General features: G+C 52.9%; 7 protein-coding genes across 7 annotated transcripts; 4 read left to right on the top strand and 3 right to left on the bottom strand.

Annotated features, from left to right (window-relative positions):
- Positions 1-136: 136 nt before the first annotated feature.
- On the bottom strand, positions 137-1,189 carry N0V89_007361 (uncharacterized protein; the record flags this gene model as incomplete). The annotated part of the gene is made up of 1 exon (XM_056216124.1): positions 137-1,189. The coding sequence occupies one exon, from the start codon at positions 1,187-1,189 to the stop codon at positions 137-139; it is 1,053 nt and encodes a 350-aa protein (XP_056070371.1).
- A 1,571-nt stretch (positions 1,190-2,760) lies between these two features.
- On the top strand, positions 2,761-4,266 carry N0V89_007360 (uncharacterized protein; the record flags this gene model as incomplete). The annotated part of the gene is made up of 1 exon (XM_056216123.1): positions 2,761-4,266. The coding sequence occupies one exon, from the start codon at positions 2,761-2,763 to the stop codon at positions 4,264-4,266; it is 1,506 nt and encodes a 501-aa protein (XP_056070370.1).
- Positions 4,267-6,762: 2,496 nt separating this feature from the next.
- HBN1 (putative nitroreductase) lies at positions 6,763-7,655 on the top strand (the record flags this gene model as incomplete). Its single annotated transcript, XM_056216122.1, has 3 exons — positions 6,763-7,056; positions 7,262-7,342; positions 7,413-7,655. 3 exons carry the CDS (start codon positions 6,763-6,765, stop codon positions 7,653-7,655), a joined length of 618 nt encoding a protein of 205 aa, XP_056070369.1.
- Positions 7,656-9,210: 1,555 nt separating this feature from the next.
- On the top strand, positions 9,211-11,413 carry N0V89_007358 (uncharacterized protein; the record flags this gene model as incomplete). Its single annotated transcript, XM_056216121.1, has 5 exons — positions 9,211-9,633; positions 9,683-9,757; positions 9,893-10,439; positions 10,604-10,922; positions 10,975-11,413. The coding sequence occupies 5 exons, from the start codon at positions 9,211-9,213 to the stop codon at positions 11,411-11,413; spliced, it is 1,803 nt and encodes a 600-aa protein (XP_056070368.1).
- Positions 11,414-13,181: 1,768 nt separating this feature from the next.
- On the top strand, positions 13,182-14,288 carry N0V89_007357 (uncharacterized protein; the record flags this gene model as incomplete). Its single annotated transcript, XM_056216120.1, has 1 exon — positions 13,182-14,288. The coding sequence occupies one exon, from the start codon at positions 13,182-13,184 to the stop codon at positions 14,286-14,288; it is 1,107 nt and encodes a 368-aa protein (XP_056070367.1).
- A 2,365-nt stretch (positions 14,289-16,653) lies between these two features.
- On the bottom strand, positions 16,654-18,972 carry N0V89_007356 (uncharacterized protein; the record flags this gene model as incomplete). The annotated part of the gene is made up of 1 exon (XM_056216119.1): positions 16,654-18,972. The coding sequence occupies one exon, from the start codon at positions 18,970-18,972 to the stop codon at positions 16,654-16,656; it is 2,319 nt and encodes a 772-aa protein (XP_056070366.1).
- A 575-nt stretch (positions 18,973-19,547) lies between these two features.
- PRB1_2 (proteinase B) lies at positions 19,548-21,401 on the bottom strand (the record flags this gene model as incomplete). Its single annotated transcript, XM_056216118.1, has 2 exons — positions 19,548-20,792; positions 21,033-21,401. 2 exons carry the CDS (start codon positions 21,399-21,401, stop codon positions 19,548-19,550), a joined length of 1,614 nt encoding a protein of 537 aa, XP_056070365.1.
- Between the last annotated feature and the right edge of the window lie 863 nt (positions 21,402-22,264).

The raw sequence follows: 22,264 nt of genomic DNA, 5'->3' as shown, positions 1-22,264 counted from the left end.
GGGGACACTGAGGATGCCGCCACTAAGCCCGCCAATCTAGGGTTGCGGACTCAGACCATGTGACTACGAAACAGCCCTGGAGCATGTACCCTTCTGCAGCTACATCTTAGCTCTAGCAGTACAAGTTAACTGCAGCTCATGCCTTTGGGTAATAGCTGCGGATGCACTCCCTCACAGACTGGTGGAACGGCACCCAGTCCGATTGTCCCAGCCTCTTCAAGTAGCCCTCCGCCTTGTCCTTTGCTAGCACCTTCGATATATCATTGCCCTTGTCCGCTAATCGGATCGTCGTCCTCTTTCCCATCTCTTCCTCAAGCACATCCGCAACCCCAATCCATGTGTACGGCCCCGCCCAACCAAACATGCGCCGGTTCTCCACACCGTGGAGCACAGCTCCTGCAACATGTAGACGCGCCTGATCGCGCACGTCAACGTACCACTGTGGCTCGATGACGTCGAATAGCTCCTGGTTCTTGCACTCATGCAGCGAGCGAACAAAGCCAGCAGTCGAAGAGTACTGTTGTTCTGTAGGCGCAATGACTGGCCCCATGCAGGTCGCAGGAATAACAGTGTTCAGCACAAACCCGCAGTCCGGGTTCTCCCTTACGTACTTCCAGCAAGCCTGCTCTCCAGCAATCTTACTCTGCACATATCCCATGAGCGGCCAGAAGTCCTTCGGCGTGTCGGGGTTCGACAGCGCCTTCGCGATCGACTCGTCGTAGTCTCCTTCAGCGATATCGCAGTGGACATTCGGTTTCGGATACTTGACAGCCCAACTCGAACCCGTCAGAACAAATCTCCGAATCTTCTCCCCTTTCTTATTCGCCTCATGAACAGCTTTCAAAGCGACCAAGTTCAACTTGACCGTGTTACCAACCATATCTGGATCAGACATGTTTGTGAAACCAGGCGTGTGGATCATGGCCGATACCCCTTTTAGCGCTGCATCGTAGCATCCTAGCTGGCTGAGGTCATGCACCTCGACGACATCGAGATGAGCATTGGGATGGCGCTTTGTAAAGTCTCGTTTCATCCAGGCGCTTCGTTCGAGGGAGCGCACGGTGGTGCGCACAGAGTAGCCGTATGCGAGACATTGGTCAACGATATGGGAACCGAGGTAGCCGTTTCCAGCTGTGACGAGGATGAGGGCGCCGGGTGGGAGGAGTGGATTGTCGACTTGAGGGGTCATTTTCAGGTTCGATACTAGGGAACTTCAACACCTGCTTAGTTCTTGTGCAACAATAGCGTAATGAATTTTGTGGTACCTCACGCTGAAAGAGCACAAGGGAAAGTCTGTTCAGGGCAACTGTCGTCCTTTGAATGGCTTTGCTAGAAGCAATGCTCGAAGCGATCCCGTAGAAGGTGTTAGACAGGGCGCAATCCAGGCTCACAAGCTCCAGCATCCCTTGCTGGCTCGCCATGCCTTATACATTCCCACTCCTCGCAGTTTAGTTCGGAGAGCGAGCAACCGACCATGGCGGCCCCTCTCCCCGCCCGTGTGGATCATGTTGCATTAGAGCCATACACGGTATCGTGCGTACATTGGTGCTGACTAGCGTACGCGGCTGTAAGGCAACGGCTTCCAAAGTCGCGGTAGGCTTGTTCTGGGCATACTGACGTCTGGACTTTATGGCGCTGCAATCAGCGTTGCAGGGCGTTCGTGATATGCGAACTGCGGATTGCGACTTGTGCATGGCCTAGTATTTCACATGGAAATCAGTTGCACAGCTGACGGGTACCATCCGATAACCGTACGAGGGAAGACGTAAAGCCGGCCATGTGTAGTACTAAGCGAAGAGACCGTATTCGGTGTTGGCGGCTTCGGTCTCTCGGTGCCCGGCGCTTGGGTTGCATTGGTGTAAACGAGGGTGCGTGTTGGCGGTTGAAATATGTATTGGAGCTCCCTGAAAGCACTCAAATCCAGGCAATGTCACAGAACATACTGTAAGTTCCCCAGTGACCAGTACGATCGCTCAAACGCCGGACACATACCGTGCTCAGGCAGTCCACTTTCATCCCCTTCTGTAGAACTCCATCAGCATGCCCCTTCTACCATACGTAAGACACATCTTGCACGATGCGGTCATTGCACTCCGGCTTCAGCTTGACGTCAAATCGATACAGCCTGTTGCAGCTGCGATAATGAAGACATGCGCTTGAAAACCCATCTATGATGTTGGCAGGTCAAAAGGCACGTCAGTATCGGGACTCCGGCTTCGAACAATTACGTTCCAAATCAACACCAAACGGTAGTCGCAAACGGGCAAGACTCTAATTGCGTGGCTGCGCTATAATATGTGACGTTAACCAAGACAGAGCATCCTACACAAAATTACGTAGCGTTACTAGTGAACCAATCATGGCCTTGCATAGCTTCGCATGCTATTCCTGCGGTTTGCTTCGTGTACTTGCAGAATGCGCATCTCGTGGAAAGAGGTGCAGCATCAGGCAGAACAAACACAGGAGCCAAATGACGTCACCCAACTGTCATTCATTGGCTAGAAAGCGCTTTCGCATCGCGAGCCCCTCTTTCCACAACACCACACGCGCATTTGCAGATCTCGCGGGGGCCGTGCAGCTTCGGTTATCAGCGAGGCCTCAGATCTGGCACTTCTGTAAGATTGGAGATTGGATTTGCGTTAGGACATCGCGGACACAAATCCCCCTTCTGCCGGCGTCTGCCTGTGGGCGCTTATCACTGCTCGCATCGACCCCGCTTCGAGAGAAAATTCAGTACAACAAAGATCAATCGCGTCCGACATGGGTTTCCTGAGTCTTCCACCGGAGATCATCGATGTCATACTCGATCTTAGCCTTCCGGGTGGAATCGAAGGGCTCAGCCTGGTCTGCAAGGCAATATACGGACGCGCACAGTCGCAGGTTGATCGACACAATGCCCTCAAGCGACAATGGGGGCGCACCAGCAATTACAGAACTGGGCGTCTGGATGATACGCTAGGTTTGCTGAACGCGATTGCGCTCAATCCGCTGGTGGCTGAATATATCGAGGTACTGGATCTGTGGGATGAGAGGGGCCTCGACGGAGAAGAAGCCGAGCTGTTGGATTTTCGAGGGGACGAGGACGCCATGGAAAGAGTGAAGGAATTTGTCACCTCTTTGCCTTTCCTAAAGGAAGCCAATATCGATACCGAGGAGTGGTGGAATCGAATGATGCAAGAGGAAACATCACGTACTGACGAGGACAACACTGAAGTCTCATGCACGACTATTACCCTTCTGGGCGTGCTGCCCAACCTGAAGAGCATCCGTCTTGACCCTGGATGGCAGAATTTCTCCCCCGACGCCGAACAGTATGCTCTGCCACTATCTGGGCTCGCCTCCATCGTCAGTAGGGCTTCACAAGCCGAAGGTAGTCGCCAGCGACCCCTAAGTAAAGTCGAAACAATCCTACCTTTCATGAATACAGGCTATGAAGAGAAGGCGGCCCTGCAAAGCATACAACCGTTCCTCGAATTGGAATCCATTTCGGAACTTTACCTTGTCAGTGCTGTGGCGGTCGATGACGGGTATACCGGTTATCCATTCGTATGGAACACGCCTACTCTTGCGCACCAATTGACTCGTATCGAGCTGGCGTCCTGCTGTATAGATGCCGAAGGCATCAGTGAGCTACTCCGCCACACACCGTCTCTTACAGTCTTCAACTACTCGCATGAAACGAAATGGCACGGCTGCGAGCACGATTGGAACGCGGGAGCCTTCGTCGAAGCAGTCGCCCGACATTGCGGCAACACGATCACATCACTGGGCATTACCATTGACGAGCTCTACGGTGACATTGTCAATGGCGTCTCCTCCCTCCTTTCATTCCACAACCTCCAATATCTGGAAGTAGACGTACACATCTTTCGTGGGCCGCCGCTTGAATCGGGTCAACAGCAAGGACACAATGCCATGGTACCTGAAGGTGATACGCCCTGGAACGAAGACGATATCCCGTGCATAGGTAGTATGATGCCGGACAATATCGTCGAGGCGCAAATCAACACTGATTTTCCTGAACCGGACGAAAAAGCGCTGAACAGCTTGCTAAAGAACCTGAGATCCCAGCGCAAGGAGAGACTTCATAAGCTGGAAAGATGTATCATTCGGCAGTACACTGCGGAGAGTGCCCGGGTGTTCGCTGAGAGGGCAGGCGCTACACTGGAGACATTCGATTTTGAGGTTGACGATCCGCGAGCGCGGACCATGATGCCGTCATGGAAAAGAGAGTTTGACGAACGTGTCAGCAAACTCCGGCCGTGACTGAGAGAAAATTAGTGTTTGCTGCGTTGCTTCATGCTTGGAAAAGTATATATGTTGCGTTTCGTAAGTGTAGTGTTAATAATACCATCTTTTCCCAAAGCATGCAGCACACTGAAATTACAAAGATGGGAAGGGTGTCGCTTCGATGAGCTGATTATGGTAATGGTCCTGTCACGCTATTCTTGTATGGTACGTAATCACGTCTTTGCGGCATCACCCAGCCTCTCCACGCATCGATCTTCTCGCCAGCATGGCTTTCTTATCGTCATCAATGACCGAATTGGCTGTGCCTGGTCGTCTGAGATTTATGTAGGTACCTTGGATTTGTATGGATCAGGCTGAGGTGATTGGCTCAGGATGATAGAACGGATACACCAGAGCTACAAATGTACCTGGGTAGCATGGATTCGGGTGGTCGACGACCCAGGAAGGTGCGACAGGTATTTTGATCAAAGGCGGTGGATTGCCACAATATCTTCATGTTCGTCGCAGAGAGCTCCTGGGTGATCTTGACCCCGAGATCAAGGCAGTAGATCGTTCAAGTGTTTATGTGATCGTACCCCGACCCTACTAATGGCTGAGTAAACATGGCGCGTACACTATACCCCAGGAGGCTAGTTTCAGTCCCCTCTACCTACTCCCACGGTGCTCTCTATGCATCTGCTGCCATATGATGGCCCGTATTTGAAGGCTCAAATCTTGATTCGCGTCTGATGTCGGTGTGCTAGACATCTATTGCGGCCGAATCCAAATCCAACAGAGAGAATGGTAGGAAGTTCCTCCGCTGGTGTCACGCTAACGTAGCTGCGGCCGTACACCTTTAGGAGATGCGCCATGGTCGCGTAGCTTCAACTTCAGCCGTGAGGTGACTGTATCGCATGCATACTTATAAGTAAGCTGCTTTCTTGTGTAGTGTTGTCCTGGTACAATTCGCGTCCTTTCGGCAGCTTCCAAGCATTTCTACCATCTTAAATCAAACATCATGTCCCTTCTCACACCCGCACTTCAAACATACAGCATCCTAGCAGCTTCTCTCGCAGCAGGTACACTACGTTCGTTTCTTCCACATGCACGTGCAGCTAAATCAAACGCCAGGCGCGAACCTTAGTACCTCTCTTATCACGTTTCCGGCCCTCCTTCAAGCTACCGGCCCAACCCTCTCGAAACAATGGCTCGTCCTCTACGAGTCCGGCATCCTCCCAGTGACGGGATGCGCTATCACCTCCTCGCTCGGCTTTGCGACTCTCGCGTACCGCGCATCGTTGGACCGATCTCTCATGGCGACGGGCGTCGTGTCGCACGCGAAGCGGAACTTGTACGTGGCGGCCGCGGTCGGCTTATTTGGGCTCGCGCCGTATACGCGGCTGCTGATGTGGGGGACGATCACGGAGCTGTCGAAGAGAGGACAGAGTGGGAAGGGTGAGGAGAAAGATACAAGGGAATTGGTGGAGAGGTGGGGCACGATGAATTTCTGGAGGGGTGTATTACTGCTAGGCAGTGCGGCGGTGGGCACCTGGGCATCGCTGTTGTAGCGCAATGCGTTAAGTTGTCTCAGGAGATGGTATATGAAGTTGATCAGGTGCAGTTTGGAGCCGTACACAGTATGATTGCGTCGTAGAGATGTCTGGAGAAGTCATCGGCAGGGGTCCGCGACGTGGTGCGCGTAGGCGAGATGATTGCAGCTGGTTCGTACCCTTAATGTGATTGACGCATGCTGATTGCCTGCAAGTTTCTGCTCGATGTTCATGTAAACACATTCATTCGACCATCTGCTAATCCTAGGGGTTGCCATCGTCGCACGCTTTTCGTCCTGGACAACAACGGAAGCGGGAGCGCACACGCAGGCCGAAAGAGATGTGGAATCTTCGGACGTTCGGATTCACTAAGGCATCGTGGATTGTCAGCATCACACAATGTGCCATAACATAAGAGTAGCACTGCGAGCGGGTGCGGTGAGTTTCCGCTCCACTTACTCAGAAGCCAGAGCCTCTTGCTAATCGTCGGCAAGGGTGCAGATCCGCTTCCGGGGGCGCTACCCGTCCGAGCCATTCCAAAAGCGACACCAGCGCCCTGCCTCACGTCGCCGTGCAAAGATATCGCATGGTAAACGTCCCTGACGGATTGCGCTGCTTACTAGGCTCGGCAGCGTTTCATGTCATCGGTTCATCTTCGGCCATGCTTGCGAACGCAAAGACACTGGGCGCTGGCATAATTACGGGGGTCCTGCTCGCCGTACTTGTCCAGCGCGTCACGCACTTGCCGAGCGACGACTTTTCTCTAAAGGGAGACTGGGGATCCACAACGCACGCTTTTCTCGACAACATGGCGCTATCGCTGAGCAAGCCCTTACAAATTCCCCAGCTCACCTGGAGACGCGCTGCATACAAAAGCTGCCGGTTCGCGCCGTCTCTACCTTTTTGCCAACAACAGATACCAACCTCACGCCCTTCAACACATCCATTCTCACGTACTTCTTCCTCTACTTCATCAGCAGCAATGGCCTCCACCAAGACCTTCCTCGATGCCGTCAAGGACCGCCGCAGCGTCTACCAGCTCAACAAGAACGCGCCCAAGTCCGACAAGGAGATCGTCGACATCGTCAACCAGCTCGTCCTGCACGTTCCTTCCTCGTTCAACTCACAGTCGACGCGCGTCGTCGTCCTCCTCAACCAGGAGCATGAGAAATTCTGGACGTTTACCCACGAAATACTGAAACCTCAGGTTCCTGAGGACCAGTTCAAGTCCGGCACTGAGCCCAAGCTCAATGGCTTCAAGGCTGCATATGGAACCGTAAGTGCCGCCGGTTTACCACCGACATCCCCATCCGAGAATTCCCTGGAATCATCGAGAAGCGTGGTGTTGTGGCGGTCAGATATCAAATGCCTCTGCCCCACTAGCTCATGCAAGCCCCACCATCGTCATCCCCTGTCACCCCACCATGCCTCGCAGCCTCACGCACACCCATGCTGTGACCTACGGCTAACGCCTTATCCAGATCCTTTTCTTCGAGGACCCCGAGCCCGTCGAGAACCTGCGCAAGGCGTTCCCCATTTACGCGCACCACTTCGGCGACTGGGTAAGTCTCGCAATGTACCATTCCCACTTGTATGAAACATGCACTGACTTTGTACCTTCGGGTTCGGCAGTCGGAGCACACGAGCGCCATGCACCAGTACGCAGCCTGGGTCGCTCTCGAAGCGGAAGGCTTCGGTGCCAACCTCCAGCACTACAACCCCATTGTCGATCAGAAGATCCAGAACGAGTGGAGCGTTCCTCAGGACTGGAAGCTGAGGGCTCAGCTTGTCTTCGGTGGACGTGCGGGCGAGCCTGGAGAGAAGCAGTTCAAGCCCCTCGAGGAGCGCGTCTTCGTTCACGGCGCGAAGAACTAGAGATAGACATATACCCTGTCGCATTTGCATAGCGAGTCAATGAAAGTACCATGATGTAGCATCCGTTGTGCCGGTGAAGTGTTGTATTTGTCCTGGTTCAGAATTGAAAACCTATCCACAAGTTGAAGGTCGACCCGCGTTTGTTGTCAAGTGGTCGAAGTGCTCGTTCCAAGGACTAGTACGGCTCCCCTGAAGATGGCTCGCCTTGATCACGCCTACAATCACCTTTCAACGTAGTTCATTCAAGAGCATGACCATCTACATGAAGCATTGTGATTGGTTTCCGGGCCCCATCGCAAGACATAGCACATATCAATGGGGCAATTTTGGATGGGCGGAGTGCCACGACTCCAAAGTTATCACCTTGATACATAGTAGTTCACTCAGGAGTGGGCAACGATTTTTACACAACTTATACAAGCGCACGAAGAAAGCGTTCAATGCCCTCAGTGCAATAAATCGTTTGCTCTGGTCCTGTTTCCTGGTCCGGTGATCGCCAGTCTAGTGAAGTCTACCACAGTAGCCCCGGGCAGTGCATGCGATAAGCTGTGCACACCGTTGTTCATCTTCGATGTCCAAAACTCCGCCGCAGCATTTACGATCGCACGTCCACCTCCGCATCCATGCGCAGGCGGCCTAACGCGAGCCGCATTCGAGACGATGATCGCTGCACCCCGCCACCCGCCAGCTCCCCCAAACGCTGAACCAGCGAATCCTCTCCCGTGCCTGCTTGTACACCTGGGCAAGGTTGAATTGAAGCGCAAGTTCCGCACTTTTGAAATGGTCGTCGAAAGATGCTGTCGCGCTCGATATGACTAATGTCCCAGCGTGGTCCTGTTCGGGAGCGCTCTTCTCCTTGTGTCTAAGCCGTTTTCAGCAAGCCGTCCGCAGTCGAACAAAAGACTGAGCGTGGGATGACGTCAAGAAAAAGCGATGCACAATCCCAACTGCATGACCGCCGAAAAGCTTTGCGGCTGCCTTGGCAAAGCACCATCGAGATCTCCTGGGCGAAGCTTGGGATCTTGTCAAGCGGTGCTTGCGGCGCTGCGAGATGCGCGGCAGTCCACCCGGCGTGCCACAACGACTTCACGACTCTGGAGCCTCGCCCAACACAACGCACAACAGCCTCTCGCACTGTGAGAGATGATGTGGAGTCTTCCCCAGGCGTATCGGCTTGCCCGGCTCGTGCTCTGAGGCCCACAAATCCGACCGTCTCCAATGCCCATCAGCCAACGGTAACTGGCTACGCAGGCCCATCGTAATGGTCCTTCGCCTCGGTCAGAAAATGTGCAATGACGGCATACCCGTCTGCTCTGCTGACCCCCATCACACATTTCCGCCTACATATGCAGAGAAAACTGCCCAGTCGCGTGCCCTCTTTTCCCCATCGCATCTCCACTTTAGAATTAGCACCGTGTGGGCTCGGGTTGCCTTGCCGCTGTACCTTTTATATTTGACCTCCCCCTTCCCTCATCGCTGCGTCGCAACACCAGAAACTTAGCACCTATAGCTGGGCTACTACCGACCAATCGCAAGGCCTTCTGCCCTCTCCAATATGGCAGACATACGGGCTCCACAACCAGATGCTAGGGCTGGCGCGCTCGGCGATGCGGAGCAGGAGCGAAAATACGACAGCTCGGATGCCGGTACGCGTAACGAGCATGCGACGCATAGTCCTCCCGATGAGGCCGTCTCGGATCAGGATCGCGAATTCTACGACAAGTACGGCACCTACGACCGTTATGAAATCACAGAGGAAGACTGCTACGAGGAGCTGGGCTTCTGCTTTCCAACGTGGAAGAAGTGGACAATACTATCTTGCGTATTTTCCGTACAAGTGTCAATGAATTTTAACACGTCTCTATACTCGAATGCGGTAACCGGCATCTCAGAGGAGTTCGGCGTCAGTGCGCAAGCTGCAAGATTGGGCGCCGCTATCTTCTTGATCACGTATGCTTTTGGTTGTGAGCTGTGGGCGGTACGAACCCCAACAATGTTCCTACCGAGGACGATCTGACCAGATACAGCCTTGGAGTGAGGAGCTCGGACGCTGGCCTATCCTCCAGCTCAGTTTGTTATTCGTGAACATCTGGCAAATTCCCGTGAGCAAACCACAGGGTACTAAGTGGACATGTCTTTCTGGCAGAAGATACATCTCTTTCTCGCTAGGCTGAGACATACACAAGGTATTCGTCCCCCCTGTCTTGACTTACACTGACTTTGTACCCGCGCGTTAGGTGGGCATCGCCCCCAACTTTGGCACCATCCTAGCGTTCCGCGCGCTCGGTGGTCTCTCGACAGCTGGTGGCTCAGTGACTCTTGGTATGGTGGCCGATATGTGGGAGGCCGACAATCAGCAGTACGCTGTGGCCTTCATCGTCTTCTCCTCTGTCGGTGGATCCATCTTGGGTCCCGTCGTCGGTGGATTTGTCGAGCAATTCTTGGCATGGCGTTGGAACATCTGGATTCAGTTGATATTCGGCGGTGCCACCCAAATCGTGCACTTCTTCCTGGTCCCTGAAACCCGTACCACGATCATGATGGATCGCATTGCGAAGAAGCGCCGCAAAGAGAGCGAAAAGAACGGCAAGCCTTTGAACCTGTGGGGTCCGAATGAACTCACTCCATACAAGGAGCGTTTCTCCATGCGTGAGATTCTGATTACTTGGATGAGGCCCTTCCGCATGTTCCTCACAGAACCCATTGTGCTCGTTCTGTCCCTACTCTCCGGTTTCTCCGACGCCCTCATCTTCATGTTCATCCAGTCATTTGCCCTTGTCTATGGCAAGTCTCCCGGGTACAAAGTGGATGCGTGTTTTCTGCCAAGCAAAAGAAAGACCATCTTTATCTGGTTACGACATGAAAAAGACTCTTTCCTTTGCATAGCTAAGACATGAGCTAATGTACCATCCCCGCTTCTTTGAAACATACACTGACTTTGTACTTAGCTCAATGGGACTTTGCCTCGTTCGCAGTTGGCCTATCATTTGTTGCCATCGGTGTGGGCTACTTCCTCGCTTGGATGTCTTTTATCCCTGCCATCAAAAGAAACGAGAAGGAGCGTAAAAACAAGCCTGGAGACGAGAGGGCACAATACGAATCCCGCCTGTGGTGGCTCTTGTTCACGGCTCCGTGCCTGCCTATCGGCTTGATCGGCTTTGCTTGGACGTCTACCGGACCACCGCTGCCGTGGATTGCTTCCATGATCTTCGCTGCGGTCGTGGGTATCGCGAACTATGCCATTTACATGGCTACGATCGACTACATGTACGTATCTTCCACGCCCCCAAACAATGCTCTCAGCTAATCGGCCCACTAGGATCTGCGCTTATGGCCCCTACTCCGCCTCCGCAACCGGTGGCAACGGTTGGGCCCGCGACTTCCTCGCCGGTATCCTTACCCTTCCCGCAACGCCCTTCTTCCAAAACATTCCCTCGTCTTCAAACCCCAACCACCTCGCATACGCCTCCACGATCCTTTTCTGTATCTCCTTCGTGCTCGTCATGGCTGTCTACGTAATCTACTGGAAGGGCCCGGTGTTGCGCAAGCGCAGTCCTTTCGCTCAGCAGCTCGCTGGAGCGAGAGAGGAGACTGGTGGCAGGAGGGTCAGCACTGTGCCTGGCCTGTATGGCTCGAGGCATAATTCTATTGCGCAGGGTAGTCCGGCGCCGGGGTCGAGGAGAGGCAGTGTTATCAGGGGGGCGAGCTTTGCGAGTCAATCGAGGGCGACACCTGTCAACTCGCGTCCTGCGTATTAAGTGTCATGGGCGTGGGAGAAGAATGGGGCGCACGAGTTATATTTCGTGATTCGGGGTACGGTTTTCAGATTCCGATGAGATGTTGTATGATAGTGAGGATGTTATGACTGTACAAATCAGTGCCAATATATTAATGGTGTTTCTGCAATCTAGGATATCTGGGTCTTGTAATACTCATGTGAGAGCGTCCCGATATATCTTAATTTAATTCCACAACTAGAGGTCTGAGCAACGACACACGCTAATGATCAACAGCTACCCAGCATTTCCCCACAGCCCCTATTCTCCCCACCCACATAACCCTCCTTCGCCTCTACCCCTTCCTCTACCCACCTCCCCACAACTCTCTCCACCCACTCCGCTTCAATCCCAATCCAACTGCTCCCTAACCATCTAGGCATCCTCTCAACACAACCATCCCCGACTTTGCCCTCCTGAAGATCTTCCTCATCGGCATACACCAGCGCCCGTACCTTCTCCTCACACTTTTCATTCCCCAAGCTCGTTCTACTCGCTATGGTTATTATTCGCAGATCGTCCGGCGGATGGCACCATTTGTGCGTGCGGAACAGTGCAAAACCATGGACATTGTGGTATCCCATCGGAGCTGCCTTTGAACTGCCAATCAAGAGACGATCTAGCTCTTCTAGATGCTAACATTTGCGTGAACATTCAAGTTTCACATGGTCTGACGGTTCAGAACCTCCAAGCCTGGATTGATAGGCTTGAACGCTGCGCGCACGAAAAAGCGCGTTGAGGGAGATGTCGAGTGATGGGGTTAGCGTTGACGGACTATAACTTCACCATAGATTTAGTGGAACAAGACCACTTCGTAGACTTGCTGTTGAATTTGTCGCGCTTGAAAATGTGTGGGCCAGTTGAGGCTGGGATGCGTTGGATTATACGTCACGCTTGACCATGTGAAGCTAGACGAGTAGATATAGTCTAAACATCGATGGCCTCATCCTATCGGCCTTCAACCACCTCTCCTTATCTATCCTGCGTGACGGTTGCAGGTAATGACTACAAATTCGTTATTTTATTTGTGATCCTCGAGGACTGCCATGCCCCAATCCAAGTGATTAATGGATACCATAAAAGGTATTTCCGGAGAAGATGTACGGATTATGGGTGGATATTCTGTGGCAGCTAGGCGACTGGCTAGATCCTATCCCACGGATAACCTGGAAATGCCCAGACTCGATCCACACTCTGGTATCACTACCAGACCTCCCGAGAAAGATGCAGACAAGAAAAAGTCGTAGAGCCTTGCTCGTTTTGGACTGTGAGGCACGGTTATCTACCGAACAAATTCGAAAAGCTGTTGATGGGTCAAGAACTCACAGCGCCGGAGCGGATAAGATGGAAGGTGGAACCTCAAAAATATGCGTAAACGCGTCGGTAACGAAGGCAGATTACGGAACTTGGTGGGATGTCCTTGTACTACGGAGCAGTGCGACCACTGAGTGGCGATGTTCACCAATACTACGGTAATTAAATGGTAGCGAATACATATTTATGCGATCATCGCAGGGGAACTTGATCGATCAGCTATGGCGGTCATGGTAACACCGAGTATGCGCCACCCCAAGAATCACCTATTAGGGAAGGTAGCGCATCAGTAAGCACTAACAGAAAAGGCTGTAAAAGCTCAACGCAGCGCATTACTAAAGACAACTATTTCCCTAAAGCATGTTTCGCAGAGCATTTGGCTAAAGTTGGTGACATGTTACTTCTGACTATTATAATTCTAACCTGCACATTTGGCATGGTAGTGTCTGGTCTTTCCCTGCCACCGACAACTGGCCCATATTGTGTCGGATCCAAAGCGTGGGAGCTGAACAAGATAACACAAAACGACCCGGTCGCCTCCGACGGGATTGGAAAGTCGGTAATCCTCAATGTCTATTATCCGACACGCAACGAGACATTACCGCGACCATACATATTGGGCGGCCTTGCCACATACTACGAAGAGTATTATAATGTCTCGTCTGGCGCATTCGGCAACGCGACTGCTCGTATCCTAGATGCGGCACCAACCACTGGCTGCGATGATCTCGCACTGCCGACTCTACTCTGGGGTCCACCATTCACAGGCCCACCATCCCAGATGTTTTCTAGCCTCTTTACCGATCTCGTCTCCAAAGGCTACATTATCGTGACCGTCGATCATCCAGGTGAACAACCTTACCTAAAATATCCGAATGGAACCGGGATCACAGGCTTGGGAAAGGATTTTATCCCAACTAGTGAGTTCATCAGCCGGATTCACGAATACCGACTCGAAGATAACTCTGCCGTCCTCAATGCTCTTCCTGTTCTTCGGAAAGAGCTAGGTATACCTCTCAACACTACCCATGTTGCTCTTTTCGGCCACTCCTTGGGAGGCAGTGCAGCTTTAAATCAGCTCCTTTTCGATCGAAACCGAATACATCCGCAGATTCTAGGTTCTATAGATATCGATGGGCAGGTCTTCCCGCCGGCCTTCGCGAACGACTCATCAGCCAACGTTCATACCCCTACCCTTCTACTGATGTCCGACGAGCATCTTGCAACGGGTGACTTCAGTCTGGCACAATTCGTCTCATGGCAGTCCAGATGGGCAAAACACTTAATCGTGCACGGCAAAACGAACCATACCGACTTCTCAGACCTAGCGGTTCTGTTGCAAGGGGATGGAGATACCGGCGGCAATGGCGCGATCAAGGCGCACAGAATGGTCGAGATCACCAGGCGTTTCGTAAGAGCATTCTTCGGCATGGTAGGTAGAATGACAGGAGAAGGTGTATTGAGTGGAAGTGAACAGGTGAATGAAGTATGGCCGGAAGTGGAGTTTAGCAGCAGCGCGCCGAGTTCGGTGGCTTGGGTTTGAGTATACTCCGAAGCTGAAAATCCTTCGGTGACGCGCGAGGTGCCTGTATCCAGCATGAATGCAGGGGTAACATTCTGCAGAGTCGCGGAGGCACCGCGTACCTACTGTTCGTCCAATCCTACCAATGTCTACCCGGCATTGGGCCAGTTGTTCCACAATGGAACGTGACGCTTGTTTCGCGTGTATCGTGTTTGTGCATGACGACCGTTGAGGATCGAGTCTACGCGAACCGCGTAGGAACGACCGAAACACCCGGCAATGTACCAGGGTAGTAGTTTGCGGACCCCCTCACGCGTTCGCGTCCCCATGCCTATAATGTGCAAAACTGTTCAGTGACCGTGACGCGCCACGAACAAAAGACCTTTGAAGAGGTCATAAGCACATATGGTGCGATGAATACTACTTTGAGGCTTCGAAGGGAATCTAACGAATGCGGTAAAAACAAAGACTCGAAGTGATTTGCTGAGGAGAACGATGTTAATAGGAAAACTCGATGCAGGCTAGGCATGATTGATGCAGGCATGAGCAATGGAGGTAAAGCCACCTTTCGGGCTGCCCGACGACGTTCCTGTAATATCCGTGCAATGTACAGTGCAATGTACAGTGGCTAGCTGAAAGCTTTGACTCCGACTTTGTACACATTTTACCTGCGTTCAGAACGCACCTATATAGGAAAGATTTTGACATACGCCAAAAACACTTGAACTGTGCCACGAGAAGTGTTTTAATCGTCCTCATCAGCTTCTCGGCGATGAAGTCATCATTCATTATCACTCTGACGCTTGTCCGCTCAGCATATACAACATGCTACAACAACACTGGTGACTACTTTCACAACCCTGATTACATTCCTTGCGCTGCTTCGAACCTCCAAACAATTTGCTGCGGTTTGAACCGAGTGAACCCACCGGGCGGATACAATCCTTTCAACACCAACTTTACACAAGACGAATGCCTGCCTAATGGCATCTGTCAGAACCGCATCATTGACGAAACTCAAGAACCGTACAATTCCTGGTGGACCTCTGCGTGCACAGAGAAAGACTTTTTGATAGGCAAGTGCCTGGACGTGTGCATGGGAGAAGGGTCAAGTCCATCGCGGATCACACCATGCGATGGCACAAAGAATTCTACGCTATGGTGTTGCGGAGGCGAGCCGGACTGCTGCAAGAAGCCTCAGGCCAAGATCTTCGAGATAGCACAAGTATTTGGGCTACAGCTATCCACTTCGGCGAGTGCCTCTCAGCATAAACCGGAACAGACTGCGACTGCGAAATTAGCGTTTGCAACTTCGACCCCGGCGCGGCCCTCTACCTCAACCGAACAATCAACCACAACCTCAAGTTCAGTTTTAGCCGCATCCTCTGTAACAATGGCGTATCCGACCTCAACAACCAAATCAAGGACAACACAGGATGAGTCCCTCACAAAAGCGGTCGTTATAGGACTTGGTATGGGTTCAGCCATTGGCTCTTGTGCAGTAGTCGCTGCTGCAGTTTGGCTTCTGAACAGGATCTTCCGAAGGCAGGAGAAAATTTCACCAAGGGCGCGTGAGGTTGATGGGCTTCCAATCGTTAGTAGCACACCATCAAAGAAATTTTATGGGCACTGGAGTTCAGCATCTTCCAGCTCCTCTATACCTTCACCTGATAGAGCAATGGCGCAAGAGCTGCCCGCTTCAACGCAAACTGTACACATAAGGCGACCAAGTGCGGCGATAGCACCCGCAGTTGAATTACCGGCCACGTCGAGCCCACGGCGGTGGACCTTTCATAGAAGATGATAGCAGAAGGCAAACCTGCTCAAAAGCTAGCAATACACTCGCTTCGAAATTGTACATAGTTTGAAATAACGGAACTTGATAAAACTATCTAATGAGTATACAGACCATGGACACCAATCCCCCAAAGAGTGACCCACACGCGATGAGACCCTCTGTCTCACTTATTTTTGTATCACACTCTTGACTGTATACAAGTTCAGAACCCCCTTCCTTCTTCCATCCTTTCTGCCCACTGCTGATCATCAGTTGAAAGTCTTCATAGCAGTGGAAAGCCTCCTTATCTAGCTGCTCTTCATCATTCTCGCTCCATTATGTAAGTGTCTCTTCGGAACACTTCCCAGTCTGTGATGAACATTGGCGACATAAAAACTATAACAAAGGCAAGGGGCCGTGTGGGGCTGTGACTTCCCCAGATGTGAAGAGCCTTAGCCAACGCCATGTCCCAAGTCAATCGAGGAAGTGCCGAAAGAAGTTCCTTTGGCCAAGGTTCAGTATTGTGAGTATATCCCAGATGACGTGCGGCGGTAAACGGAAACAAAAGGTATTGACATTCCAGCTGGCTTAGAGTGGTCTGATCAGATGCTAATATGGAACATTTCCTCCATTATCAGTACCGTAAGGCATACCAAAACCTGCTCCGTCAGTAGCAGGATTATCCGCTTTCTGCAGCTCAAAGTTCAGCATCAAATTGTCCCAATCCGACCAGTCCGGCGAATGTTCGAGCATCGGCACATCTAGATCTCCGAGCTGTGAGCCATTGAATACATTTCCGATATTTGCGTCCCACTGGAAATTGTCAATGGGATCGGCGTACCCAATCGTCGATGCTAGATCCTGTGGTAGCACGAGCGAAGCCGAAACCGCTGTCTCTCTTGTTCTTTTGATCGTCGACGCTAGATCCTGCGGTAGCACGGGCGAAGCCGAAACCACCGTCTCTCTTGTTCTTTTATTCTTCCTCGTACGCAATACTTGAATGAAGTAAGGCTCGCCCCCTCTCGGGATGCCACGCGCGGAGACGTATGCGTCCCATGAGGTAAGTGTCAATGTAGCAACGGCAATCGGCAGTGCTTGTCGGGAAGCCTGTGTCGAGAAGTTGGGGTGGAAGTCGAACACCGTCTCCACTTCTTTCCAGGCCTTATCGACCTCCTCACCCTGCGTCCGGTACTTCAGTGCAGACACAAAGTACACAAACGCCTTCCATTGGAAATGCGAGTTGATGTGCCAGAGATAGCCTTGCATCTCTTTCGTGGTATATGCCATATTCTGCCATCGCACCACGGATACCGCCCACCCGAAGAGCAGGTCTTTCTCGCTTTGGGGGAGTTCCGCATCTGTGCCGTCGGGGCAGTGTGCGATAAAGCGTAACATAGCCACAACGCCTTTGGAGAGATATGTGCACATAAAGTGCCATGGTATAGACTTGTCGCAGTAACCGAGAAACTTGCGCTGATACAGCGTCTCTAGCTCATCAATTGCCTTGTCTTTGACCTCACCACTCGCCTTACTACCCGACAGCGTATTCCACACCCCGTCATAGGTGCTCTTCGCATTCGCCGAATTCCTAAGAAAATCTCCAAGATAACAGCGAATAAGGAAGAACATCATTTCCGTAGCGCCTTGGAGTTCTTGTGGGAGCTCTTTCATGTCGGGAGACAGATCGCTGTCATTGAGGTTCGAGGGGCGCTTGACTTCGCCATAGAACATGGTGCCGCCTGTGCCGGCGAGTTTTTGGGCAAAGCCGTCTTGCATCATGATTTGGTACCACAGCCTCCTCCTCATTTCGCATTCGAACGGAGGTAGGCCCAGCGTTTCCGGGTCGCGGTGGAGCCCAATGCGTTGGCCTATTCGGGCTGCTACGCCGGTGAGAATCCAGATAACGCGCGCATCGAAGTTGATTAAGGATGTGTTGTAGAGGACTAACGCCTGTAGGACGATCGGATCAGATGTTTTGAGAAAGCTGGAACGGATGAGAGCAAGGTGGCCAGCGGCTTTGAAGCGCTGGCTGACGACGTCTTTGGGCTCACCCATGATGGCGACACATTCTGAGTTTCCCAGGCTTTCTACGGCAGTGCAGTAGATGCCGAACATCAGACATTCGATATTCTTGGGCATATCATCCAGGCTCCCGCTCGCATTAGAGATGATCTGTTGCACGGAGGGCGCATGGAAGACCTTGATGAGGGGGTTTATGTTGTCCAAATAGACCTGCCACAGCTTGAATATTTGTCCAGGACTTGGATGGAATGTGCGAAGACTGCTAGGTGCTTTCGAGCTACCCAGAATCGAAGCGCCGAGGAGGGCGTCGCCTCTGAGCGTGCTGAGTCCAGCCAGGGTACTCATACCTGGGGTAACTTCAACTTGCTCTTCATCTGATGAATCTTCCAGTATTCTTTTGGGGTCTCGAAATTCGCTTTGAAGGCTGGTCCAGAGGGTATTCTCAAGATACCTGCTTTTACCCCCTTCAGCCACGAGGACGCCAGATCCCTTCTTGCTCTCTTCCTTTACACCCTCTTGAAATCCTTCAACCTCAGCCACGTATTTGTTGATACCAATCGGCTCCTCCTGTCGGCTTGCCGTTGTTGTCCCTTCCTCCTGGCTCACCAGCTCCTCGGGATCCACGCCATGCGCCCTGAGCGTCTTTTCGTATAGCCTCAGTTTAGCCTGGACATCGAGTTCGCGCGCACTCTGTCCTTTCTTGCGTCGCCGTGGTGGAAGAGGAGCCTTGTAGAGGCACTGCACGCGTGCTTTTGTGCAATTAGAGCATCCTCCGGGCGCCTTGTCGCATTTGACTTTTCGCTGAGCACACAGTACACACGAGAAGGCCTTCTGTATTGGCTTGTCTGGCACTGTGATCGCGGATTCAGGCGTCGATGCATCTGGCGAGCTGTTGGCTGCCGGCATTGTTCTTGTATCTTAGCCGTACGGTGTGTGCAATCACATTATCCCCATGGCATATTTAGCGTTTCGTTATATTTTCTTGATCATACATTCTGTAATATGAGTTATCACAAATAATTATTTGAGTGATGCAAGGAAGCCTGGTGTTGAGCCCCGCCAAGATCGACGGTCTGTCAGCAACTCCCGCTTAGTCAGAGGGAGCAGGGAAAGGGCGGGTGTGGAGTAGGGGACGTTGCGAGAAGCTGTGAGACACATCACGATATATTATTCTGAAAACGTTGGACATCGGGGAGCGCCAAACATGCATTCTAGCTGCGAAGTGTCTTCCTTTGCGTTTCAAAGAACCTACTATGAGTTACACCAGATTTGGAATGACATATGCTGTCCACGCAAAGAGATATGATAGAAAAGCGCGACACAAACCCAAGCGCCTAGATCCATACCTATCCGATCCATATGTGATGCGTGCCACGCAGCAATACACCCAAGCACGGCCAGTGCTATATGCAAACATGTTCTAGCAGCGGCGCCCGATTGGCGCAACCTTAAAGTGAGAGGTAGGCACTACTAACATTCGCTTACTCGCGGGCAGCACGCTCCTTGAACTCCTCGAAGAAACCCTCCATCTCCTCAGCAATGAAGTCCTCAATGTCACCAGTGAGCTTGTCGAGCTTCTCGTGGAGGCGGGAGCCAGCGCGATCAGCGGCGTTCTTGGCGATCTTGAATTCAGCCTCAAGATCCTCCTCAATCTCGGAGACGGAAGGGATGGTGATGGTGAGAGATTCCTTCTCCTCCTTCTCGGCCTTCTTGACGGTGTACCCACCCTTCTCGACGATGTCGGTGTAGTTAGAAGAGCCACCACCGTTCCAGGCGAGGATGTTCTTGGTGTTACTGGGGACATCAGTGAGGGCACCGACGGTACCGATGGAGATGAGGTTAGCCTTGAGCTTCTTGGGAGTAATGTCAGCGACGGCGTAGGCAGAGTCCTTGGCAGGCTGGAGAGAGAGCAGGTAGGCAAGGAGACCAGCAATGTGGGGCGAGGCCATCGAGGTACCGGAGATGGTGTTGGTGGCGTGCTCAGAGCCGATCCAGGTGGAAAGGATGTTGAGACCCGGAGCGAAGATGTCATTGCACTTTCCGTAGTTGGAGAAGTAGGCACGCTCATCAAGCAGGGTTGAGGCCCCAACAGTGACAGCGTTCTCAGCGGCAGCAGGAGAGTAGTTGCACGAGTCAGCGTTGTCGTTACCGGCAGCAACAGCGAAGTGGATACCAGCGTCAACAGCGGCGTTCACAGCGAGGTCAAGAGTAGTGGATTTGCCACCGCCCAAGCTCATGTTGGCAGCAGAGCCCTTGAAGCCCTTGCGCTTGCCGTCCTTGGCCTTCTTCACCTGCTCGTTGTGGGCCTGGACAGCGTATTCAACACCCTTGACGACGTCGGACATGGTGCCAGAGCCGTTAGAGCGGAGCACCTTGACAGCGTAGACCTCGGCCTTCTTAGCAACACCGTACTTCTTGCCAGCAACAGTGCCAGAGCAGTGAGTGCCGTGGCCGTTACCATCCTCATCAGCATCGCCGTTGGGGATGGTCTTGCCCCAGTGGGCGCGGCCCTCGAAGTCAACGTGCTTGTGGTTGGTGCCTGTATCGACGACATAGACATCAACACCCTCGCCTCCATCGGCGGAGTAGAGATATTTGTTCCATGTGCCGAAGCTCAAGGAATCGCGGTGCGAGATACGGGCGAGACCCCATGGGGCGTTCTTCTCGGTCTCGTAGTCGTCACCACCCATTGTGTGGACGACGGAGTCCTTCTCGATGTAGTCGACCTGTCACGCGATCCAATATTAGCTTGAGTTCTAGTATGCAAGGTACCAAGGCAGGGAGTCACGTGCTATTGCGTCGTATTGCGTGTCCTCGAGCGGCTCGGAGGCGAACTCGCAGGCTCGCCGCGCAGGCGGCCACTTGAGGCAGCAGCGGAGCTGCTCAACTCGAGACCGTCTCATCCGTTGCTGAGCTCGCGGCTCGCCAACATATGATACTCGCGAGTAGGGAAACAGGGTACTCACATCTGGGTGCCTTCGGATCTCCTCCAGCGTCTCCTCGTCGAAATGGCCGGAGTAGCCCATCATTCCACCGACGATGTTGTATGTGTGCTTGAGACCGTCGAAGATCTCGGTAGTGATAGGGAACTGCGAGCGCTTGCGGAGCTCCATGCGCTCGTCCTGAGCCTTGGTGTGGATGCTCTGCACCCACTCATGATGGCTCTTTGCGTCTTCGTGCTTGACATGCTTTTTGAAAACGACCATGTACGAGTTTGGAACGACCTCTTGGGCGTTCGTCGACGACAGCACCGGGGCGGCGTCGTTGTGGATGGTGCCCACCTTGAAGGGCGAAGCTGCGGCCAGCGGCAGCACGGCGAGGGCTGAGTACCTCATGATGGCGGAGATAGCGAAAGCGCCTGTTACCCCAGGTTACACTTTACAAAGGAAGCAGAAACGGACGAGAGGCAACGAGAAGATGTAAGATGGGGTGGATGATGATGGGGGAGCGGGAGCTGGAGAGCAGACGGGTAGCTATGGTGACGAGCTACTTATACTAGGCCGAGGGTGAGCTTAGGTGCTTGTTATCGGCGCGTATCAGCGCATGCGCACGAGCCCACCTATGCGTCATGTGCAGCTGCGGGAGCCTTGCCCCAGCCTCTCCGCTATCCGCTTTCGGACCCTGCTACGCCTCGAAGCTCCCTCGCATCTGGCGAGATGGAGCATAGCGAGCTGCCGCGGGATGGCTTCTATGCGACCGAGTTGCTGCTTGCACTGAACGCTGCTGCCAGAGGAGCTGTTCATCACCGTGTACCACGCACACAGCAGCGGCGACGGGCGTGCCTTCCCCGGCGGACGGCTAGTGTGGGTGGCCCGCGTGAACAGCCTCACTGTCAGCGCCTGAGCACAAAACGGTGCGCGTGAGACGATAGCGCTGGCTATCACTACCAGCGCTGTGGCCGCGTCGATGTTTGAGTGCGTCCCTACACCACCGTCATATCAGTGCCTGTGAATCATATCGTGCGTTTGGCGGGTGCCTGCGTGAGCTCCGCCGTCGCAGGTCGGGTCCAAGCTCTCTTCCGTTTTGGAACTCCACAATTCGCTCCCGCGACGCAATAAGCACAGCAATTGTTCCAACATTCACGGCTTGACCAGTGCAAGCTGCTACCCTACCTTGCTGGTCTACGATCCTCCATGTCAGAGCAATGACTCTGCTTTTCCCGCTGCGACCTCCTCCATATCTTCGTAGCGGCGGTGCA

This window comes from Didymosphaeria variabile (genome assembly GCF_027946475.1).
Source record: "Didymosphaeria variabile strain IMI 356815 chromosome Unknown scaffold_5, whole genome shotgun sequence".
NCBI lineage: Eukaryota > Fungi > Ascomycota > Dothideomycetes > Pleosporales > Didymosphaeriaceae > Didymosphaeria > Didymosphaeria variabile.
Note: the sequence above shows the minus strand (reverse complement) of the source record. Positions and strands in the feature narration are given on the sequence as shown.